The sequence below is a fragment of the Capra hircus genome, chromosome 14, assembly GCF_001704415.2.
Source record: "Capra hircus breed San Clemente chromosome 14, ASM170441v1, whole genome shotgun sequence".
Classification (NCBI taxonomy): Eukaryota; Metazoa; Chordata; class Mammalia; order Artiodactyla; family Bovidae; genus Capra; species Capra hircus.
This window is the reverse complement of record NC_030821.1, coordinates 75,542,957-75,567,754: the sequence shown is the minus strand read 5'-3', so window position 1 is coordinate 75,567,754 and position 24,798 is coordinate 75,542,957. Positions and strand designations below refer to the sequence as shown.

The 24,798-nt window shown below is 41.3% G+C and overlaps 1 protein-coding gene across 2 annotated transcripts in view; it reads right to left on the bottom strand.

The window, feature by feature from the left end:
- Positions 1 to 24,798, bottom strand: part of KHDRBS3 (KH RNA binding domain containing, signal transduction associated 3) — a 158,268-nt gene that overhangs the window by 19,519 nt on the left and 113,951 nt on the right. For both annotated transcript variants that reach the window (XR_001919162.1, XM_018058598.1), the window contains exon 7: positions 11,332 to 11,414. Coding sequence is in view for 1 of the 2 variants with exons in the window: in XM_018058598.1 (XP_017914087.1) it covers positions 11,332 to 11,414 (83 nt within the window). In the remaining variant the exon portion in view is untranslated. The remainder of the gene's footprint in view (positions 1 to 11,331; positions 11,415 to 24,798) is intronic.

Below are 24,798 nucleotides of genomic sequence, written 5' to 3'. Positions count from 1 at the left end.
TACAGAGGTCTTGACCATTTTGGTTAAAATTATCCTTAAGACACCTTATACATTACTGGTAGGAATTAATGTACAAGTACTTTGAAAAACACTTTGGCAGTTTCTTAAAAAGTTAAACATATAATTAATATTTGACCCAGCAACTCTACTCGGAAATGTCTAAAGGAAGCTAAAACACAAGTCCGCACAAAGATCTGCACATGAATGTTCAAAGCAGCATTATTCATAATGCCAAGAAGTAAAAACAGACCCAGTGTCTGTCACCTAGTTAATGCATAGACAAAACATGGTAGAATCATAAATGGAAAACCACTCAGTAGTAAAAAGGAAAGAAACACTGATAAAAGCTATAATGTGGATGAACCTCAAAAACATAATGCTGACTTTAGAATACCTGATGTAAAAGTTCATATATTTTGATTATATTTATGTCCTTTTACTTTAGTTGTTCTCAATCTTTTCTCTTTGTTTTTTAGCAACTTGTCTACATTACACCTTGGTGTGTTTATATTCATATTTATCCTGCTGAGTGTTCCTCTGCACTTTATAGATCTGTGTGATGGTATTTTTTTGTTAATTTTAGAAATGTTTGTCATTATTTCTTCAAGTACTTCTACCTCACCCTTTCTCGCGTCTCATTCTGCAAATCTGATACCATGAGACTGTTTTACATCATCCTGCAGATTTCATACCCAATGTTCCTTCTACTCTTCATCTTTCTCTTTTCATGTTTGAATACTTTTTTATAATTCATCTTCAAGTTCTCTTACTATTTCCTCTATGGTGTACAATCTGTTAATAAGCCCACTGAAATAATTATTCATCCCTGACATTGTAATTTTTCAATTCTAGCATTTCCATTTGGCTCTTTTTAAGAATTTTCATTGGCTACATTCCTATCCTATCTGTTCATACATACTGTCCACCTTTCACACAATATCCTTCAGCATATTGAACATATCAATTTTAAGACACTGTCTGACAACTGTAATGTCTGGGCTCTCTGTTTCTCTTGACTATTTTGTCTCTTGACTCTGGGTTGTATTTTCTTATTGTATAATTTTTATTCATAATTGAATCCTGGATGTTTAGGGAAAAAAACAGAGTGAGATAAGTAAGATTTACATTTATAGAGGACATTTCTCTACTTCTGTTGGTTGCTGTATTGATTTTCTACCAAAGTTGTTACAGGTCATGATATAAGGGTGCACAGACCACAGTCTTCTCCTATAACTTCATAATTTTAAGTTTGCAAGCTCCTTTAATCATACTGGGATTAATTTTAAATAGGAAAAAGTTCTTACAACACATTCTTGAAAAGCAGAACATTTTGTTCCAAACTTCAAAGATATCTTATTCCAAAGGGAAATCTCAAGTTTTCTGTTAGGAGAACTTGAAATTTAAATATGAATGAAAGAAAACTGTAACTTTAAGGATTTCAGAATACATAAGACATACTCCCTCTTATTTGAGGATTTTTGCACAGATCACTGTGTTCCCACAGATACATCCTTAGGCAAACTTTTACCTCCTTCAAGTCTTAAATCATCTCCTCAAAGAAGCTAAACATGAAGGCCACTAGCTAAACATGACCACCACTAGGACTTAAACTCTATTGGGCACATTCCTTATCCCTTTTTGTTCACTGGTATTTATCAAGCACCTGGGACAGTTGCTGGCACAGAGTAGGTACTCATTAGTTGTTTGCTGAATGAATGAATGAAAGACACACCAATAATTTATTTCTTTAGGAAATAAATATTTACTTAGCAAGTATCTGCAAGGCACTCTGAAAAGCACTGAACATATTTGCATAGTGCTTACTAGACAAGAAAAAGTTTTCAACCTTGGCTGCTCATAAAAATTAGCTATATTTTAAAAGTTTCAGATAGCTGTGCTATCTCAAAACTCAGATTAAAAATAAGAAACAAGAGATTGGCTTGGGAATCTCCTTTTTTTATTTTTTAAAGGCTGTATAAAGGACTCTTCCATTTAGCCCAAGTTGAGGGAGGGCTACCTGCAGTTCCATATTAGACATTCAGAGGTATCAGACTTCTTACCATGTTTTCAATAAAAGTACTTGTAGAACAGATGTGGAATTCTTGAATGTTACCAACTGAAATGAAAAACCCATACAGGTCCCTTTCCTGGTTGGTACTATACTAGGTACTGCGGATTAAAGGACAAATAGAAAAGGGTTTCTGCCACCAAGGGCCTCTCTGTATAAAAAGGAGAGAGTTCTCAAGTCTAGCAGGGATGAGTGGTGACCAGAGGCAAGCATGCCATATTCCAGAAACACACAAGGTTGGCTGAATACTCTGTGAGCACAGAAGGGGATGTCAGAGGCAGAGAGTGTATCAAGAAAGCCTGCTGGATGAAGTAACACCTGAGTCAAGGAACCTCTGCTCTGCTGCAACCCATCTGGCAAGGACTAAAATGTAAAGAAAAGGAAATTAGCCTGTTTGTACCATTGCGGAAAAGTCCAAAAACACTACAAGCAATTTTTACAGAAATATGCCAAATAACCATAATGTGTTTAAAAACTGTAAGTGAAGAAAATTACTGAAGGAGCCATGAAGAATTTGACAAAATTAAGTTTATTCACATAATGTATGCTTTGAGATCTATTTCATCTGTGACTGAGAAAATTATAAATGAATCATGACTGAACAATTCAATATAAGGTTAGATTGTGTGAGTGGGTGACTTGACATGAGGTTAGAGAAAAATCAGGGCCAAATCAAGAGAGGTCCTGTTAATGCAAGGGCTGCTAATAGATGGGAGAGTCCTGTATTAATCCTTCAATCTATACTATTTAAAAATTAATTGCTGGCACTAACCATACTTGGTAGGATTACAAACTGCCAAGGCTGAATACACCCCTCTTCAAATCCCCTTGTTCTTCAATTTGCCATACATGCTTTCCATCCCCCTTGGTAATCACATTTTCCTTGCTCATAAACTTCACATAATCCAATGGGCAATCACTGTCCTGGAGAACCACAAATAGATGCCCCTCACCCCAAAAAGTTGTGGAACATGTAGCATGCAAAATACCATTTTCTAAAATTCAAAAATCCTGAGTCTAAGACACTTAGCCCTGTGGCTTTTAGATTAAAAAATAAATTAAGGAATTTTAATAGTAGCTAATGAGACCTTTCACAAAGTGCCAGGTGCTTTCCATGTATCAACTCATTTGACATGACAACAACCTAAGAGGCGGTCACTGCAACCATCATGTCCATCATACAGATGAGCAAGGTGAAGCACAGGGGTGTGACGTGACCCCAGCTTCACTGTCAGGGAGCTGCAGAGCTGTGACAGACTCCTCCCCTTCACTCCCACTAAACAAATCTCGATTCTGCCTCAGCTGAGGTGCTGTTTTATCGACATTACTTTGGCCAAGTTGACATGCATACATTTTTTCCTATATCTAAAATGTATTTCTTTCCCTGAACTCTGCCAGAAACTGCTTATTCTTTTTAAATAGTTAAATATATTTACACTGTGTTAAGTGTTACATGGTGTTAAGTGTTAGTCGTATCCAACTCTTGTGACCATAGGGACTGTAGCCCACCAGGCTCCTCTGTCCATGGAATCAGCCAGGCAAGAACACTGGAGTGGGCTGCCATTCCCTACCCAGGGGAATCTTCCTGACGCAGGGATGGAACCTGAGTCTCCTGCACTGCAGCATATTCTTTACCGTCTGAGCCACCGGGGAAACCCTCACACTGTTGAACACTGGCTGTACACTAAGTTTAGGCACTTACTGTGTAAACACTCGGTCAAAGGTTACAAACACATTGAAGGATCCAACGGACACTCATAATTCCAAAAGAACACATCCCTTCATGATGTCAAATAAAAGGGAAAACACAACCCGCACGGTGTATGAATTACTTCCGCTTCTAAAGCTGTAAGCCCAGTAAATGAGGTTTGACTAAATTCTGAAAAATTCACGCACTGACGTTCTCTACTGTAAATCATCCTTCATAAGGAACTTCAAGCTGTGACCTCAAGTCTATGCTTCCAAACATCTTAGGACTCTAGACAAGCTAAATTAAATGAGGCTGTCATAAGCTTTTGTTTCACAAATGGGGAATCAAAATGGCATGGATGATTTTGTTTCTTTGTTGAGATGTCATTGACTGCAGTTCTCAGGAAAAGGCTACACAAGCTTCTAGATTGGACAACTAAACTGATGAGGACAAGTTACCCAGAGACAGTGCAGTGGAGGGCTCAGTGCCAGTCCAGCACCTACTCTGCAACAACCGCAGGGAAGTTCTATAATCTCTGGGCCTCAATTTCCTCATCTATGAAATAGGGTAACAGTAATAACCTACTTATAAGGCTGAAAAGTGCTGAGAAGTGTGTGGCTCCCAGTACATGTCATCTTTGCAAGTTTACTAAACTTCTGCTCTGTATACTGCTTTTGCTATCTCATTTAATCACAGTCTCACAAGTCAAATATTCTTGCCATCATTTTAGAAATGAAAAATGAAGACCTGAAGAAACAGCTTGGCCATAAACCTACTGCTGAGGAAGTGACACAGTGGATTCAAATCAAGGTCTGAGTGGTTTCAGAGCCCTCCAGTCTGTTTATCAAAACCATGTGACTCATTTTAAGAGTCAGGAAATACAAAAAGGGCTATCCTCTTCTTTCATTAAAAAGAGGGCAGAATTTGTTAGGAAAATTATTCTAAAACTAATAAAACCCATTTTAAGAACATATGAAACATGGGGAAAGAAAATATAGGAGATTCACCAAGTAGATCTTAATCTACAGACCTTGAAATCCGGTAGTGAAGATGTAAAGCTGGTGGCATGACAACCAACAAACCCGCTGTTTAGAATCTACACTGTGGTGAGGAAACTTCTTCCCGGCACGTCCCCGCCCAGCAGCATCTGTCACTGCTCTGAGTGGCTGATCATAAGCGCCGCTGTCGTCTTCTCGATGCTATTAAGCAGATGGCAGTGCTAAACCCAAATGATGTAGCCCATCTTCCTGGTGGCCTCTGCTCTCACACACCACCGTCACCCCACAGCCCTCGGTGATAAATCTCACGTGCTCTCAAGAACATGAAAGGCCGCACTGACGGCGGCCCTGATTTACTGCCATTAGCACGCCTGTGCCCTGCTGCTGCTTCCATCCTGCCCTGGAGCTCACGCGTGAAGACTCCACGCGGCCGCTTCACAGTTCTGGCATTTTCTACATACGAAGGGACTTTTCTTTTCCCTTAGCTGCTTTCAGGTTAAGCAAAAGAATGTGGGCTTGATCTTAAAGAGAACTGGATATGAGGCCTGACTGCTATTCATAGTTTTGTGACTTTGGTCAAGCTCAAGTTCTCAGAACATTAGTTTCCTTTGTAAAACTAACAATCTTACCGATGTCCTTGGGAATTAAATAAAATGATAGACATGAGAGCATTTAATGTACGAGCTAACACTTGATAAGTACTCCCTGAAAATGTGTTAATGAATCTTGAAAATAAAAGTGCTACGGGCAGTATCTGCCCAACATCAGCCCTGCATGGACCACTTTCAGGATGTCTGCCATCTACGTCCGCCACTCATCCTGTGAGTGACTTAATATTATTCTCTGTATTATAGGTTTTATTTTAACTTAAGTTTACTATAATTTTTAGCAATACTATTCATAAAATCATGTGGTTGATATGGCAATTCTACTTTCCCAATAACTAAAGTCTAACCATCAAAACTAAAAGCATCTGCCCATGTGCCACCTGAAACCATGCTGTGAAACAGTAGTGGTAAGTGCGCTTCTTTGAGAAACACTATGATAGAAAGAAAATGGACTGAGATCAGCATTGTCACTAAGCAAGTGACTTGGGCCACTTACTAAACCTCTTGTGTCTCAATTTTCTGAAGGAAAGGGGGTGAGAATAACGTTTAAAGTTAAAATGAAGATTAGAGGGGATACACGCGTGGGTGCACACACACACTCACCCTGTGGCACTAGCACTGCATCAGAGGCCGACACGCAATTAACAGCGCTACCAGCGCACATCACAGCCTTGGCCCTCACGCTGCTCCTTTTCCCTCGTAGATCGTGGCTTCATTTTACATAACCTTCCCTCCTTTTTCTCTCACCGCAGGGTCCTTGACTGAGAATACGTTTACAGCTTTACTGTATACACTGGGTTGGTGTGTCTGTTACTTGGTCAGCATCTGCACATGACTGTGTGAGGAGTTTGGCGTCAATCGCTATACTGCTTAGTTTGTATGCTAAAGAGAGTCCTTCAGCACTCGTGCAGCAAGCAGTTAAAACCCTGGGCTAGGTGAAAGCATATTTCACAAAAATTCTGCAAGGTGTGGTTAATCCAGGCCAAACCATTACTGTTTTTAAAAGTCCAAAACAGCCAACCCTGAAACAACACAGAGCTATCTTCCAATAGACAGTGATTTTACTGATGTTGAAATGCTACATCCTAAGCTGAACAACAGGTTATCATTTCCAAGGTGAAAATCGCAAATTATATTCACACCCCTCAAGTCAGCTCCTGAGACGACACTACTGCACATATGATGCTAAAGCTGCCCAGAGAAGCAACGGCAAACTAGAGAGCAAGGCAGACGGCGGCATCGGCTTCTGGCTCATTGCTCTCCTTGCAGCTGGCATCCGAAAACACAGCTAAAGTACGTGGAGCTTCTTGACAGCCTCCATTACCCTGCCTATTTGGATAAAAGCGCTTAGTGTTGTTTTGTCATAAAAACAAGTCAATAATTTTGTATTCTAAAATTTTTCCTTAGCTGGATAATGGTTTTCAAAGAGACAAAAACCTAAGCTTAAGTACTCTTCAGGAGTGTATTCTTGGAAAAGTTGCTAAACATCACATCTTCAACTTCTACACATGGAAAAACAGCAGGTAGGGCCACTGTGAAGACTGGAGGTAATGCACATGAAGGACACAGACAGCTGAGTGCAAGACCTAATACATTCTCCCGAACTAGCAGCTCTTATTTCTAATTCCTTTTTTCAATATTTCTAAGTGTTTTCAGGAAAATCGCAGAGATTGTGGAGGATGGAATGAAATAAGTACTTGAAAGTACCATCAAACCACAAACTACTATGGGAAATTAGTACGTCTACATTAAACCCGCCAGAAAATAAAACTGTTACTACGCAGTCATCCACTTATGCTCAGGGAGTTATTAGCACTTTTTGGAAACCCTTTTTGTTCTACTTTTTTTACAATTGATAATTAGAGGAATCAAATATTTCTTAGAGAATTTACAAATATTCAGCAACACAGACTAAAACATTCTGAAATTTGAATACAGTCAAGATAACTAACAGATCTCCTCATGTAGTTACCTTTCAGTGAGAGCACCTGAAATTTACTCTTAGCAAATTGCCCAAACTCAATACTATATTATTAACTACAGTCATCATGCTGCAAAATTGTGACTGTTGTTAGAATCATAAATAAGACATCAAATGAAAACTAATCCCACTTAGTTGAGAAGGCTCCGGTCATGCCAGGGAAGGTGCAGGTTGAGCTCTGAGGCCATTTATCATCTGCTCCTTTACTCCTCACAGCTACTCCAGAGCTGTGCACCCATAGGAATGACTCAGTAACTATTTTTGTGCTGATATATATTAGAATAATTCCAATATTGTAAAGAACGGTTCATATTTCTCTTCACAGATAGGTGACAGCTTGTTGCTCATTAAGTGTGTAAAGTCAGGTAAACAACACTTGTTTTACACTGCAGTACAAGGCCATTACAAACATTGATGGGAAACGTAGCTGAACTATGCTGAATTTTTTAGAACTCTGTAGGGACTCTCATTTGTACTCTAATTTTCACACAAGGTATTTGAAAACTGATCAGAGAAAATTCCTTATTTGTAAACCTCCTGAGAGAAACTTTTTTCCTGCAACAAAAGTATGATAAAAGGATTACAGCACATGAAGTGTAGACATCTAGTTTTAGCCTGCAACACTAGCATGAAGATAAATGAAATTCTTAGGTTTGATCAAAGTGAAGAATCCTCCTGCCAGTGTGGGAGACACAGCAGACCTGGGTTCGATCTTTGATCCCTGGGTTGGGAAGATCCCCTGGAGGAGGAAACTGCACCCCACTTCAGTATTCTTGCTGGGATAATCCCATGGACAGAGGAGACTGGTGGACCTACAGTCCATGGGGTCACAAAGGAGTCAGACATGACTGAGTGACGGGAAATATGAACATGAATCCGTTTAAGCAACTGAAATCAACACTGTGACAAAAGGCGAGTTGAAAGATGATGGAGCAGAGTACAAAAGAGAATGCTCAGGGCCAGCGTGGATCTGCCACTGCTCAGCCCTGTGAGTTAAGACAGGTGAGTTAACCTCTCTGAACCTGCATGCAAGGAATGACATGCTTAGACTTGAATTCTGCAATATTTCACACTGAGCAGAGAGTCTCTGTGAAGCCCATGGTCTAGTACACCAAGCACATGGCCAACGTTCAGTACTGACAATGAGAATGATGGCGATTTATAGGTCAGTGCCCACTACTCGATTTGAGGGATGATTCCAAAATTTGCTCTAACTAGCTCAGACTAGATTTCTAATTCCAAGACATACAGTGTTGTACTTAAGCCAATGTTACAATATATGCATATTATGAACTGACCTGTCCACCTAGAATCATAAATCGAAGCCCTACCCCAGTACCTATAATGTGTGTTTAGACACAGGAGCTTTAAAGAGGTGATGAAGTCGAAGGAGGCCTTCCACGGGCCCTTGGTCAATCTGACTGGTGTCACTGTAAGAGAGGAAATCTGGGTACAAGGAGGCAGCAGAGGCGAGTGCCCAAGAGGAGACACCGTGTGAGGACTGGCATGGCCGTGCCAGCTGCACGTCACACAGGGAGCCCCAGAAGAGACAGACCTGCCAACACCCCGAGCTCAGACCTCCAGCCTCTGTGGCCCTGAGAAAATACACATCTGTTGCTTATAACACTCTGTGGCATGATGTTATGGTAACTCTAGCAAACTAACACAGCTCCTGGAAACACTTCTTCATCGTATTCCATAACGTAGCTGCTTCATCATGATTTATAGCAATTGCCGAAGAGGAAGACAGACAGACCGAGGTGCAAAGTCAGGCCCCTTAACTTGTAAGATGCATGATCTTAGGCAAGTTTAGCTAATTTTTATAAACCAGTCTTCTTTCTTTAAAAGGACTGATGCCTATTTCATAGGTTATGAGGATTAAATGAATATTCAGAGTACTTGACCAACAGCGATTTCTGCATTTGCCAGAAGGTGCAATTCTCACACAATTCTCTGCAGTCCTTCAGGTAAGATGAGTTGTAGCACTGAAAAGATCTTGACCAAGAAGGTGGCTGGGCTATCGGTAAGATGTTCCTTTCAAGTGAGTCTTCCCTGATGTTGAAAGGGCTTATAATTTATAAGGTGCCACCTAACTGGTCTCTGCCTCCAGGCTCACCATCTGCCAACCTGGCCTCTACACGGCCTTCTGGTTAATTCTCCAAACCCAAGTGTGAACACACCGCTCCCTAGCTGGCACCTCGTCGGTGGCTCCCTAGTGCTGCCGATGGTCTGGAGCCTGTGCCCCAAGCCTGGGAGGACGCAGTCACCCTCCTCCTGCCTCTTCTCTCCCGTGTGTCACACCATGGAGCTCCATGCCGTGCTTGGCTTTGGGCAACATCCTTCGATGTCCATACCTTCATGACCCCTACTAGCCCTTCACTTTCTCAGTGAAATGCCCCCCATGTTCCCAGTCAGACTCCAGCATTGTCTTAGCACTATTTTCTCTCAAACTCTCAAGTGGTTACCATTTTACATTGCTTTTAAATATTTGTATTTCATTCTAGCTTGTGAACTTTCTAAGGAGAGGGTCTCTGTCTCAATAATCTTCGTAATCCAACATTGAGCACAGTGCCTACATTTAAAACATGTAGTGGACATTTAATACATACTGGCTGAATAAATGACCACAGGAATGAACACCTGTGATCAATCATATTACCGTGTTATCACAGTTTAATATGGGCAGACTTCAAGCTCTCCAAGTCCTCCAAGTCTGCTTCACACTCTGCATTAGCTATTTACTTCTCTGAGCCTCGGTTTCATCATCCATATGACAGACGTGTTAACTCCTGTGCTGCCATTCAGATTAAACGAGACGTGTGAGTAAAGGATTGTACTCCATGTATGATTCTTGACTAATTACTTAAACTTATGCTCTGCGCTTTTCTTCATCTATGTAATGGGATGACTTCATAAAATGGGATGACATCATACTTCATAAAATTGCCAGAACACTGAGAGGAAACACGTAGTCTTGTCTGCTGTTTACTGTGTGCAAGTCACTCCAGGTGTGCCGTGAAGACGGGTACAAACACCAGCCCCAAGGCTTCCTGGAAAGAGGACCAGCTGGGAGCCAAAGTTTAAAGGCTACTTATGACACACTATACTGGAAAAAAACCTGGCATGAACAAAATGAGAAGAAAGTGTATCCCTGCCTGCCTCAGGACCCAAATGCCGATCTGCTTACAGTTCTCCTTGCCCCACAGGAGTTCAGGAGTGAATTTATGCTTCATCAATTTATGCTTCATGGCCTCCATGTAGTCCATATTTGCTGAAATTTATGCCTGATACAGCCAGCATTTTGGCTTGTGTATGTCTATCTTTGTCTTCCACTTAGAGTTTTAAGCATAAAGCAAGAGGCTTCTCAGGATTTAGGAAAAGATTCTGGACAGAACACACAGATTTCATATACTAATGAACACCAAAGTCTACTACGCCATGACTATAAAGCTGTGTTTCCCCTCTGATAACACTCGTTTCTAAGTGAACACTTCTTCAGAAAAATGAATCAGAACTAATTCATTTTTCACAAACAGAAATCTGAAGTTGTTAGAAAACAAGAGCACTGTTGCTAAGAAGCAGAAATGATTTATGAACCCAACAAAACTTCCGTCACTCCCATCCCCTGCACTGATGAAGCAGGAAAGTCTCACGTTTCTAAGATAGTTTGGAGCCTCTGGACTCGAGAGCCACAGACCTGGCACACATTGTTCTTCCTTAGAATATACTGAATGCTTAAGCTAAATTTTTAGAGAAAATAAAAGTTTCAAAGTGCATCTTCCAAGATGCATTGCTTTAGCACTACAGCAAATTTGAGTGCAATACATGCTAGTTGGTAGGACAGACAGAGTTTCTCCAATTAAAACAAAACAAAGGCCAAGTCAGATCATCCCACTGGCCAATCGTCATCCTGTTCCCAGAGGGTATAAAAATGTGGACAACACAAGTGTCTGCTGTGGGGTCTGTTCAGAAAGAGTGACACTTACCTTTGGGTTGGGGCGCTATAGCTGTTATCATAGGAATCATAACTCTGTTCATCATAAGCAGTGCCATATCCATCATCATAGTCCTAAAATATAACAGAAGGACAAAAAGTTCAGAGAAGTTTCTGGAAAGAAAGAAGCATTCTGCTTTCAGTGAATCTTTATTAATTCAGCTACCATTGAACTCTATATCTAATTATAATGTAAAGAAAAATATAAAATTTTCATATCAGTGAAAATGATAGAGTAAGAACCTCCAAAAATTCCCTCTGAAAAAGCAAAGAGAAACTGGCAAAAAGTGTCAGAATGAACATTTTCAGAACTCTGGAAATTAACCACAGGCTTACAGAGATCTAGGGAGCATTTATTTTTTAAAAATTGGCTGCATCTTGGAAAGAACGGTGAGCTCTGATGTTTTAACCTGTTCTATTCCCATCCCTCACCCCAGCTCTGTAGGAGCCCAAATCAATCAAGCAGGAAAGCAGCAGGCCTGAGGCCACTGGAGGGGGCAGGCAGGGTGGAGCACTTTCCAAACCCCATTCATTCCCAGAGGACTGTCTTTATCAGACCCGACTTGGAGGTCATCCAGTGCACAAAGCCTTCTCCCTGAGGATCTCTGAGAAAATAACTAGGGGCAACTGTTTATGATCTCAGCTGCTTGAGGTGTGGAGGAAAACTGGTGCGAACAACAGGCTACAAGGAAAAGTAGAGATCCATTTGGGCTTTGCAAAGCTCTGACATAGTTCTGGAATTAGGTACCGTGTCATATAGCTGCCCAGGACAGACCTGAGAAGGTCCTGAGCGCTCTCCTCTGGCTGACCTTGAGGTTCAGCATAAGAAGGAAAGTCAAGGCTAAGCCAGAGTTAGTTATAAACTGACTGGCTGAGTGTTGAAGAGATACTCCAACATGTACTCACAGGCTCTTGGCAAAGATGAGGGACTTAGTTTCTAACCATTTGATAAAACCTCTGTCAGCTGAGCACCACGTTAACCGAAAAGACACTTCCCTGGCAATGCAGGATAAATACTGACTTCACAACATAAGTTTGGAAAATTAACTAAAGTCCCAGCCCAAAATGTGGAGAATTTGATTCCCACATGGAAATATTATTTATTAAACATCCAGTTTTAAACAAACGGAAATATGCAATGTACAGAGAAATGCAAAGTATAGTCTGTAAACAAGGAAAAGAGTAGTCAATAGAAACTATCCCTGCAGAAACCGAGACAGTGCACTTGCTGGACACAGATCAGTTACCTGAAGCGCATTCAAGGAGCTAAAGGACAGACTGCACGGGAAAAACTAAAGAAGGGCATGAGAACCATGCCTCACCAAAACAGAGAATATTAATACAGAAACGAAGCCAAAGAAATTCCTCAAGTGCAAAGTATAACTCAAATGCAAACTTCACTAGCGAGGTTCAAGAGCAGTCAGTCTTTGTCATCTTAGTTATCAGTTTCTTAGATAGGCTAACAAAAGCAAAATAACCAAAAAATGCAGACAAAAATGCAGACTCCATCAAATTAAAAACTTCTCTGTCAAACGACATTAGGAAGAAAGTGAAAAGACAATCCACAGTGTGGGAGAAAATATTTGCAAATCATACATCTGGTAACGGTCAAGCATCCAGAATTGATGAACTGATGAAGAACGGTCATAGCTCAACAACAGAAAGACAATGCAACAAGAGCTAAGGCCATCCTCCTGGTTCTACAGGGACATTCTGAGGACACTGTGCAGATGTGATAACAAGTACATGATGGTTATTTCACAGCTATTTTGGAAGTGAAAAACGTCCAGAGAAATGATCATTCTGTAAGATCAAATTACATATGCTGCTCAATAACATTTATATCCGTGGAACTGTGAATCCTGTTCTACAACTGACTTCTAAGTTTCTGGGGGTAATCAATTACAGTGACTTTGCATTTACTGATATTTAGTTAACATTTAAAAGAGCCAGGATATAATCTAACTATTTTTGGAACATCAGTATTATCAATGATAATCAATTAAATGATCACCACAGATCTCTTGGCGTGGAGAAATGTGGTCAAGGGGTGAGAGAAAAGATCTGGAGACAGATGGCTTCTGTGTTTTATTGTCACTGATTTTAGACAAGATTTTAAAGTGATGACCATGGTTATTCTCTTTGAAGAAGCATCTAAATATCATAACTCTATTTAATTTAGAAAAGCAAAACTGTCTAAATAGAAAGTTAAATTATAATACATTTAATTGTGTGAGACAAATATGAATTCAAAGGGATGACACTGTCTTTGTAGGAGTAGGCTTATACAGTTTGTACATAATTACCATAAGAGTTTTTAATGTTTTTTCACAAAGGAGAAATTGAGTATTTATTGAAGAGGTATGTGTTCAGAATTTTGAAAACAGATAAATATAAAAGGAATACTCATTAAATAATGGCAGAGGAAGAAGTCAAAAATATCCTTGGAACAAACTGGAAAGCCACAATGTCTCTTGCAGTAGCTGAAAGTGAGTTGCTAATATAGCTATGCTCTACCAATGAATAATGCAAGGAGGAGAAACATATGAGATTCAAACAAACAACAATACAAAACAAAAATTGAGATGATTTTAGTTATAAGTAGCAAAATGAGATATTACAATTCTGGTGAATTAATAAATTCAGAAATTAAGAAAGCAACTATCATTCTTAACAACAAAAAAAGTAATTTTTACTACATAAAAAAAATCAAAACCCCAAAACAACCCAACAATACTACCTCCTCCCTTTAGCCCCTACCCTGTGGCTGGCACTCCTGCTGGACACCAGAGAGGGAAGGGGGTGTCCTGATCTAGTGAGGACTCTGGCAGAGATGACAGGTGACTAAAGAGAGAACCATCAGGCAACATGCCAGCTGTTATGGCAAAGGGAAGCATCAGGATAGCACAGAACAACCCAAAAGGCAAAGGGGAATAAAGTGTCCCAGAAGTGATGAAAGCAGAGAAAAGCAAAAGCAGCTGGGAAGATTTATTAAAAATCAGGCAGAATGAACAGCAGGTGCAAACAATGGAGGTACAGACATAAGACCCCTTCTCATCCAGGGTCAGGTGGGCATGCTATGGTGCAAATGCAGGCGGGGAGCAATGAGCCTGAGATGCCCATATACAGACCATGTGTGGCCAAGGGACAGGGTGTGGGTTTAGAATTTGCACCTCAGCAATCTCTCTGGAAATGCTGTGGGCATGGAGGAGGAATCAATCTGGAGGGCTGGACGTGCTACTAGGTCACTGCCTTGAGCGTGTGGTTTGGCAAAATGTAGAGCTTATTCCTGCTTCAGTAATTCGTTAGCAGCTTTAAAAGAATATGGCTTCAACCATGCTGAATTCTATGCTTATTTAAAGAATCAAGATTATTTAAACTTCTGTAAATGACTGGAATTTTCTTAATTAAAATGTAAAGTAATAGACTATTTTAAACTTAGTTACGTCATTCATTCCTTGCTCAATTATGCTGAGATAGTATGAATACAAGGCTGTGTGTGTGTTAGTCACTCAGTCATGTCCAGTTCTTTCCAATCCCATGGACTATAGCCCACCAGGCTCCTCCGTCCATGGGATTCTCCAGGCAAGAATACTAGAGTGGGTTGCCATTCCCTTCATCAGGGGACCTACTCGACCCAGGGACTGAACCTGGGTCTTCCACATTGTAGGCTGATTCTTTACTATCTGAGCCACCAGGGAAGCCCTAATACAATGTTAGTTTATTTGAATTTTCAAATTGTGTAGGTCACTGAATAACTGACTTCCGTATTTAACACTGGCGATTTAAAAAGATTAAAAATGCAACTCTCACAGATTTCTTTCACGATGATTTCACAGCTGGATTTGTCCATGGTGGTGCAGCCTCTTCCATTACAAGCATTATTTGTTCAATGGACAGGACTTGAAAAATACAGGGAAAGCATGAAACAGATTTTAACTGACAAAAGGAGGAAAGATGAGTGTGAACGTGGATAAATGTGGCTTCTGGGAGGGAGTGGAGTGGATTTTTGCTGATACCTGCTATTTTATTGCAAGACAGAGATGAGATCATTGGCTGAGAACAGCGGAGCAGTCATCCAGCAAAGGATCAACAGATGGGTAAAACGAGGAAGGAGCTCAAAGCTGTAACTACTGAGCCCATGGGCCCTGGAGCCTGTGTTCCACACGAGAGAAGCGACCGCGAGGAGAAGCCCGCACGCCACAACCAGAGAGGAGTCCTGACTAGCCGCAACTAGAGAAAGCCCAAGAGCAGCAACACAGACCCAGAAAACTGAGAGTAAATAACTTTTTTAAAAAAGAGTGAACAAAGATGGACAAGAAATAAAATTATGTTGATAAACATTCTTGCAGCATTCAAGAGACTCATTTGTCAAGATCCACTTCTGCACTCTCATCTTTGATAAGAAAGACGTCTAAATGGAGATGATGGGGTGACCTGGACACTTGGTAGGCGTCAGGGGGGCCACAGAAGGCAAAACATGTTCTAACATAGGTAAAGATCCTTCATCTGCTATTGCCAACCTGAAAACCACAGACATATGACCCGACACCAAGAAATCTTGCTTTGAAGAGAAAAGATGTTCTAGGATAAAGGAAACGGCATGACCTATTTAATTCTATTTCTGTCACAAGTAAAATTAAGCATAAAATTTAAGATGGGAAAAACCATTTTAAACAGAGAATTTACCAAAGTGATTTAAAAATAATGTTTAGGTTTTGAGTCCTTTTAAAGGAGACAATTATGCTAACTATACACCACCTCACTATAATTAGGGTGAAACTCGGTCATTTCAAAATGTACAGTTTTCATATAAAACACAGAGTTAAAAGATTATTTAAATCTAGGCTTATGATTATTTTGAGTTTATCAAACACACACATTAGTTAAGAATAGCCTTTTGAAAAATTCATTTTTGCTGAGGTTCTGAATAATAGTAATATCCTTGTTGAGTATCACCAATGATCGTGAACACATCACACAGCCAAGTTATTTTATAATTAAGGACAAAAATCACAATTTTAATAACAACTCTAAATAAGAATCTGTGCCCTATAATCATTTAAATAAGACACCATTGATTCAACAATCAAGCTGCATCCCCACGTGTTGACCTATGGCTGTGAGGAATACATTACGCAGCTTCTAGACTCACACAGCCCCCTCACCACAGTCTCTGGAGTCTGACGCCTGTGTTTTGATCCCAGCTCTGCCTCTGATCTGGCTGTGTGGCTTTGGGCCATTACCTGCCCTCCTTCCACCTCAATTTTGCAATCTTAATTCATCCCCTGGCTGTTTCCAGTGGTTGTGGGAGAAACTAACCCAAGAAATATACATGAAGGCTGTCTGGCACAGCTCTTGCCCTATAAACCTGGTTCCAGTTTACTGAAGACTAATTCCTGTTAACACTCTCAAGCTATTAGGCCAGAGAAACATCAGAGCCACCAACCAGGTAGCTTTCTTTTGGTGAATGTGATAAATTCTTAAAATATTGTCTAAACTGTGATGTCTACATCTTCATTCTGCAAATACGAGTATTAACTATTACTGTGATTTTTAGATAAAAGAGTGGCTGACCAAGAGTAGTTGTAATTCTATCCACATCTGGCCACAGCTTTTAAAAACAGGTCTCCATCAATTATTCATAGAATGTCTTCCCTCCTCTGTTTGTCTCTCACTGAGATAGAGCTAGATTTATTTAGATTTGACAAGGAATACAATGTAATATAATACAGAAAATAACAAAGAGGTTAACTCAGAAATTCCACAAAGGAAAGGGAAAACTGTAAATAGAAAATTAAACCAAAAATCCCACAAAGATGAGAAAAGGGGGTAACTCAATTTCATTAAGCCCACATTATGTACCTCTGGTAAGGATTTTTATGTCAGCTTTTCCATTTTCCCCAGGAGGCTGACATTTGTCGAATGACTACTGCTCTGAGCCCTTGGAGAAACTGTATTGAACAAACAGAATCAAACAGAATCACCTCTGTCCTCAAGCAGCTTCCATTCCAGAGGGGAACATAACACACCTCAGTCCTCAGGGACACAGGGAAAGAGCGGGGATGCTGGACATCTTGGAGAGGTGCCAGGAGTCCTCACAGAAAAGACTACAAATGCGAAAAAAGTGAGAAGCTGCTTATGTGGATTTTTGATTTTGCTGGTGGTGCTACTGGTACTTCCAGCAGAAGGAACGGCAGACAGAAAGGTCAATGTGGGGTGAGCCAGGGAGGGAAGCACAGGAGCCATGTCTCGGGGGGCCTTTGGGGCTTCAAGTGAGGCGCCACTGGAGGCTCTGGTGCCTCATGTGATCTTCAGGGCTGTCCAGGATTTTATCTATTTCATTGATTTAACTTCCAATACACTATTTCTTCCCTTATCTGTGTCTAACCTGGAACTAAAACCATTTCATTATTCTTTATATTTTTCAATTCTAGAGTATTTGTTTTCTATATTTTCCAATTCTCTGCTTAAATAATCAATTTTATCTTTTCAATTCCATGATTATAAAGAACATAAAGTTTGTGTCTGCTTTATGACTCTATTATGGTCTGTCTTTACTGGTTCCTCATCTTGCGTGCCTATAATTTTTGATTAATTGCAATTATATGTGAAGAATGAGAGAAATAACTGAAGGCCCACACTGTTGTGTTTTTCTAGAGGGAATTACACTTGCTCTTGGTGCAGGACAGGAAGAGTCGCAGTCCCAGCTTCAAGGCACCCCACACAGGGCCATGACGACAAGCAGCCTTCCTCTGGGAGGACAGCTTTTCTGTGTTCCCCTTCAAAGTTGAGGGGATTTATCAGCCTCCTACACCCAAACTTGGGGGGCCATGGACTCCAACTACTTAACCCTCTCAAACTCTGGATTTCTTCTGAGGCTCAATTCAGCTTCTCAGCTACCTCTTCAGGAACTGGGAGACGCCCTCACAGCCTTTCTCAACCAGGGTTCCACCAGAGAGTGAAGCCCGGTGCCCATGGTGTCCACAGTGTATGAAGTGGGCTCACTTCTCTCCTGAGCATGCAGAGCAGCAGTTGTTGGCATCACCCCCACAAAGCTAAGGAAATAAGCATGCACATCATTTTCTATGATCTGCTATCCAGATGAAGAACTCCGATTCCTATCAAATATCCAATGCATTTGATTATTACCTGTATCGTCCACTAGAAACGCAGTCTCCCTGAGAACAGGGGCTTCACCGACCTTGTCTACTAGTGTTCCCAGGGCCTGGTACAAGACAGACTTCAGTAAACACTTCCTGAATGGTGACTGACTGGTAGGGAAGGGTTTACATGAGTTCTCTCATTCTTCCACGGGTCGTGGCATGACTGGCCAGGAGAGAAGGCCCAGGTGCCTTCAATCCCATGGTGGAAGGGAAGAGGGCTCCTGACCCACCAAGACGTATGCCTGATTCACAGTGCAGAGGTTGCTCCACAATGAAAACATCCCTATCAGAATTTCATAAGATTAGTATTATGATTACTCCTTGCTCAGCTTGTAGACTCACCCAGAAACCTTCAGATTATCATCTGGTCTAATAGTAGAGGGACCAGATGTGCCCGAGGTTTGTTCAGCTTGAACACATCTGCTTGATGAAAGATGTGCTGTTCTGTTATAAACAAGAGTATCTGGTCTGTCTAGTACAACATTTTTAATACACAAACTGATCATGTTTTCAACTTTTTATTCATGCATAATATAAGCCATAGGAAGGCACACACCCCAGGTGCACAGCTCAGTGAGCACAGCTGTGCAATCAGCACACAGATCAAGACAGGGGACATCTCGGCCCCTGGACGCTCCCCTTGGGCTCATCCTCAGTTACTACCTACCCCCAGAAGGAACGCCATCCCGACTTTCAACACTGCTGGTGAGGTTTACTTGCTCTTGAGCTTCATAAAGATGGAATCAGAGTGGCAACCCCTCTGTGCCTGTTTCTTTCAATCAGCTTCATGCTCATGAGATCCGTCCATCGTGCTGCAGGCAGCAACCACTGGTTCCTTCTCGCGGCCTGAAAGCTTGCCTATATGACTGTACTATCACATCCTCATATCCAACCTAGTTGTAAATGCTTTTGTAGTTTTGCCTACACACCTCTTACATAAGTCTTATGAGCCTCTGTTGTGGTTCCCAGAGCAGAACCACTGTGCCTTGGGAAGAAGGCCTGTTTTTAGCTTTAACATGTGGTACCAAACCACCAAACCCTTTTCCAACATAGTTGTATGGACTGACATTCCCACAGCAGTGGGTAAGAATTCCTACCGCACCCCATTCCAGTTAACACTTGATTGTTTTAACTTTAATCTTCCTGGTGGGTGTGAATAGCACTGAATAGTTCCTAACAGTCCTATGTGATAAGCACTAATATTTCCATTTACAGATTAGGAATTGAAGTATAAAGTAGTCAAGCAACTTGCTTAAGGTCACGCAGCAATTAAAGGCACAGCAAGGAATTGGAACTAGTCTGTCTGGTTCCCAACCTTGCTTTTAACCACTGTGATACACTGCCTGACTCTATACTGAGGGTCAGACCCTGTACCCTGATGAATTCCCCAAGATAATGTCGCACTATGAGGTTACCTCTAGATGTCCCCCTAAATACTCATGTAAGTCAACTGCAGGTGTTCTTATCTTGAAGAGTCACTGTGCTTTGTTTCCATGTCAAGAAATCAAACACTGATGACTCACTCGATGAGGGGCTCTGTGGATAAAAAGGCACGACCCTATCATCAGCTTAAAATAAAATGGGAAAACTGACAAGCAAAGGAGTGACCATATCACTCCAAGGTGAGCACCCTAACTAGGGTCCCAATAACAGAGAGGGAGCCCCTGGCGCATACAGGGGATTGCGGTAGGCTTCAACGGGTCCTCTATAGACTAGGATCTACTTGCAAGCAGGACTGAGCTCTACGCAAGCTGATTAAAGGCTCAAGAAAACAATAACACTAAGATGGCAGGTTCCTGTAGGAAATCCATTGTAACAGAGGACTAATCTAGTGCCTCAGGACTAACCCACCTGAGGACTAGGATGCATCCATCATGCTAGCTCAGATAACCTTTCTCATTAGGGAGGCAGGATCTGCTTTCCAGGCCTCAGAGACACTGTCATTTCAGAGTCCTCTGCTCCATGAACAAAGCATTTTCTGGGGTTGTTTTTGCTTAAAGTAAGAAGGAAAAACAAAATCCCTCCATATTCATAAGTTTAAAATCTGAAATTATTTCCTAAAGTATTGCATTTCTAAAATAGGTCAACTTTTCAAGCAGTTTAAGAAAGAGACAGACTTGTGAAGCACCTGATAGACATTTCAAGTAAATTGCACACTGCACTTACTCTTGCTTCTGGTAAAATGGAGATAAAAAAATTATAGAACCTTCATCTTTTTATCTAAAATAAAAAGGTGTCCCTAGGCTTTTCAATTCACATTTAAAATGCATTTTCATAAATAACCTTTTCACAATCTGTACTGTTTTAATTAAATTTTTTGCTATGGAAAACAAAATAATTGAAGCAGTTTAGTGATTAGTTAACTGTCAAAAAATTATACCCGCAGTCACTATAATGGGAAGGTTTGTGTCAGTACAACTCTCATTGTACTCAAACTCCCAGACTAGTCACATAATTCAAACTTCAGGTGAGCTCTCAGAAGAATGAGGAATGTGCTTTCACTGAGTCTTTAAACAAAAGCTATATTAAAGAATGACATGTATATTTTAAAGATATATTTGGTTTTTCCCTAAAGGCTTTCACTGATGTTCCTAGTCGACTAAACTTCAGAAGGGTTTATTCGGGCAGATGGAGAAACAGTGTTCCCTGTGGTGCCATTTTACAGACAAAGACACTGTCTATGTAGTGTTTTCTGGAGACAAGTTTCTTCTTCTACAGCTTTAATGAGCCTGATAGAGAGAACAGGCAGAAAAGGTGGCCTGCATGTACAACACAAAGTTCAGGTTTCTCCCATTCAAACTGTCTCTATGACACGTCAAACCTGGGTTAGGTTAACCAACGTAAGAAGTCCCAAGAGGAAATACTAGGCGCAGAAGAGCTAGTAACAGCAGTGACTTACTCAGTCATACACCGCTTGCTCTAATAAGTTTCATACAACAACTTTTATATCTGAAGTGATGACATAATTTTCCCACTCATTTGATAATTTCTCTGTTTGCAAATACAGAGTTTTAAATGAGATGAAACTGGCTTGTCCAGGAAGCAGTGGATCTTGGCTAAGAGTGCGGTTCTCAAGCCAGACTGCCTGGCTTTACATTCCAGCTCTGCCCTGACCAGTGGCATGCCACTAGGAAGTGTTAACTCAGGGTGATGTTTTCCGGATATGACAGACCCATGCAAAGAGCTGAGAAAAGTGCTTGTGAGGAAGTAAGGGCATGTGTGTTTTATTTCTAACTAGAAGTGTGATTTGGGAAAAATTTTCTAAACTGCCTGGAGATCACTTCATGGGGATGAAGCGAGGACTAAATAAGATGATATAATGTACAGTGCCCAGCACACTAACATGTTCTGTAAATGCCCAACAAATGGCAGCTTCCTTTTCTTCCATCAGCTTCTAGAAGTTGAAGAGTACTGTTTTTCTGTCGTTACTGAATCAGAAAAATACTAGAAGACAGAAGAGTACTATCCTATACTTCTCTGATGGTTTCCAAGTGAAAGCATCTAAACATATAATAAATCAAAGCAGTAACTTCTGACCTGAAGACTGAAGTTGATGAGCTCACAAAGAAGCATCTAGAAAGCTCGGGAGCTTCTGCAGTCAGTAAGACAGGCCATCGACTTGGAAGGTCCATGGCTAGGGAGGTGCTGACACACAGTTATGATTGGGTCGCCAGCTCTGGTGCTTCTACTCTTTCCTCATTTATTTTTCCTTCTTGCTAGGTCATAACGTTACACAAGTTAGAATACTGGGAATAAAAGCTTCAGACTCCGGGTTAGGGAACCTGGGATTGAATCTCAGCTCACCCCTTTCCCAGCCCACAGGCCACGGGACAGGTGCCTGTCCCGGCACAGCGCAGGCCAGGACGCCTCTTCTTCCTACTGTCCGGGGGAGGACTTCACTTGGCAGTGCTGTGGAGACTGGGGCAGAAGCATGCCCCACTGCACATCGAATCGTCCATGGAGAGGGCCTGACCGGAGGGTCTGCAGGGAAGAGGGCCGGGTGCTCTGGTCAGAGGGACCTGGCTCTGCCACTCCCTACACCCCTGCAGCTTCGAGGGGCCTGCATCTCCTCCTCTCATACACATAAATCCCTTCGTGTGCCAGCCACCCTGCACCATGCTCAAGCTGGCACTGCCATACCAGATGGGGTGGTTTGAGGACAATTCCACATTCTGTTCAGTAAACATCATACAGCTGCGTAATCAGAGCATATCAAGTACCTGAAAGAGCTTTCATAGTCTGATGAACTCGTACACCTTCATCGAGAACGCTCCATCATACGTATGTTTAAAGGTGATTAACCCATCAGCTCAGGCTCAAAAGCTTAGACTGATCACACAACATTAAGATCGCAAGGGATGTTAGTGAACAGTAAATACCTATGAATAGATGGCTAATACAATCATAATGAAATGAGGGAAAAAATTATATGATTAAAATTTCTAAGACAATTTTAGTTTATGCATCTTGAGAGGTGAGCTTGCATTTGAAAAAAGATCTTCATTTTTAAAATTATGTTTCAGAATTTGAAAGATTCATAGCCACTCACCTTTAGTTTGTTTCTCTCATTAGAATGCTTGCTTTGTTTATTCTGTGACCCTCTTTTCAGTATCAAGGTTTCCATTTGATGAAAATAGTTTCTTATTAAAAGAACATGTTTAGGGTGACAGTGGAAAGCAAGTCAGTTTCAGAAAACAATCAATTAACAGAATTTTAAAGTTGGAAAAGAGGTTAGAACAGCATCTGGTCCATCCTGCTGATTTACAGGTAAAATATCATCACCTGCATTTTGCAGATGAAGAACTAAAAAGGTTAATTTACACAAAAACAGTGATGTAGACAATAAGGAGAATTAGAAATTGAGTATTTTACATCTCAGAATAATATTCTTTTAATTAAACTGCATTTTTTCATATTTATTAGTTCACTAAATGTTTGCTACAATTGGCTTTATTTCATGAAGTATGTTTAACAGTGTGCATGGCACATGGAATGACAGAGTTAGTTGGCCTCAGTAAAAGTCATCCTCATATGTTTATTTAGTAGCTCCAAAATGTCAGGCCTCATGATGGGCTCTGGGCAAAGTAATGTTTTTAAAAATGATATAGTTCCTACCCTAAAGAATTCCAGTCTACGGGGGACAAAGACAAGTAAGTTGACTCTGAGGCAGGTTTCAGGGCACCCAAGATGCTGCTTCCTGTGCCTCATGAGGACCAGGAAGGCTTCAAGACTGAAGAATAAACAGTAACAGGAACTGGTAGGGACAGAACAAGAAAAGGCATTAGGAGAGAACCAAGAGCACGTTCAAAGCCACACAGCTCAAGTCCTGCTATGTTTAAGGAACTGCAATGGAGGGATCGATGGACATAAAATGATAATGTGGGAAGGGCAGGGGGTTAAAAGGTGCTGTTGAGAAAGTCTTCAGACACCGCTCAGAGGAATCTCAACTTTATCCTCCTACATTTCTAAACTAGTTCTCACGCTCCAGGGATGGCCGAGCAGTAGTATCAATCAGGCTTTAGATGCCAGAAAATATAGACTAGAAGTAATATGAGAAACACATTATTTAAGGGAAGGACGCGGGGGAGGGCAGGACCACAAGCAAAGCTGAGACTAAGGAGGCAAAGACAATCGTCTGTCTGTCCATCTGTCCATCCATCTCAACAACCAGCATTTACTGAGGCAGTACTATATGTAAGGTGGTAGGAACAAGAATAACACAGATTTAAGGGCTGTGAGAAGTCAGACACGAGAAAACATACATACAGCTAACTGCTAGGTGTGGAAGGTGCACTCTTTGAGAGGACATCATCACAGCACGAGCTGGACACGGGAGGTGGACGAGAATGTTTCCTGAGATGCAGGAGGACTGGCGTCTTCCCTGAAGCGGCTGTGATGGAGGTGAACTGGAGCTCAGTTCCTCATGGGGAAGTGAGCCGTGTCTACTGTGTGAACGCAAGGGATGAAGACGCATGCACGCAATCCTGGGCGTTGGGTTCCCTCAACCTGGGCCCTGGGGGCTGCACCTCAGCCTCCACCGAGCTGTGGGTGCCATGGGGAGGAACAGGAAGGGACTCTACAGAGAGTCAGAGGGGTGGCTGCTAACCCGCAATTGTCAGGTGACAGGATGGAAATGTACAAGACTTCAGAGACGGTAAATAAAGTGACCACACTGAGTGTCTGGGGAACAGTCAGCCCTCAGTAGCCACAAGGGGCTGGTTCCAGGACCCCCTCGGATCCAAAACCCACAGATGCTCAAGCTCCGACATAAGATGGTACAGTATCTGCATATC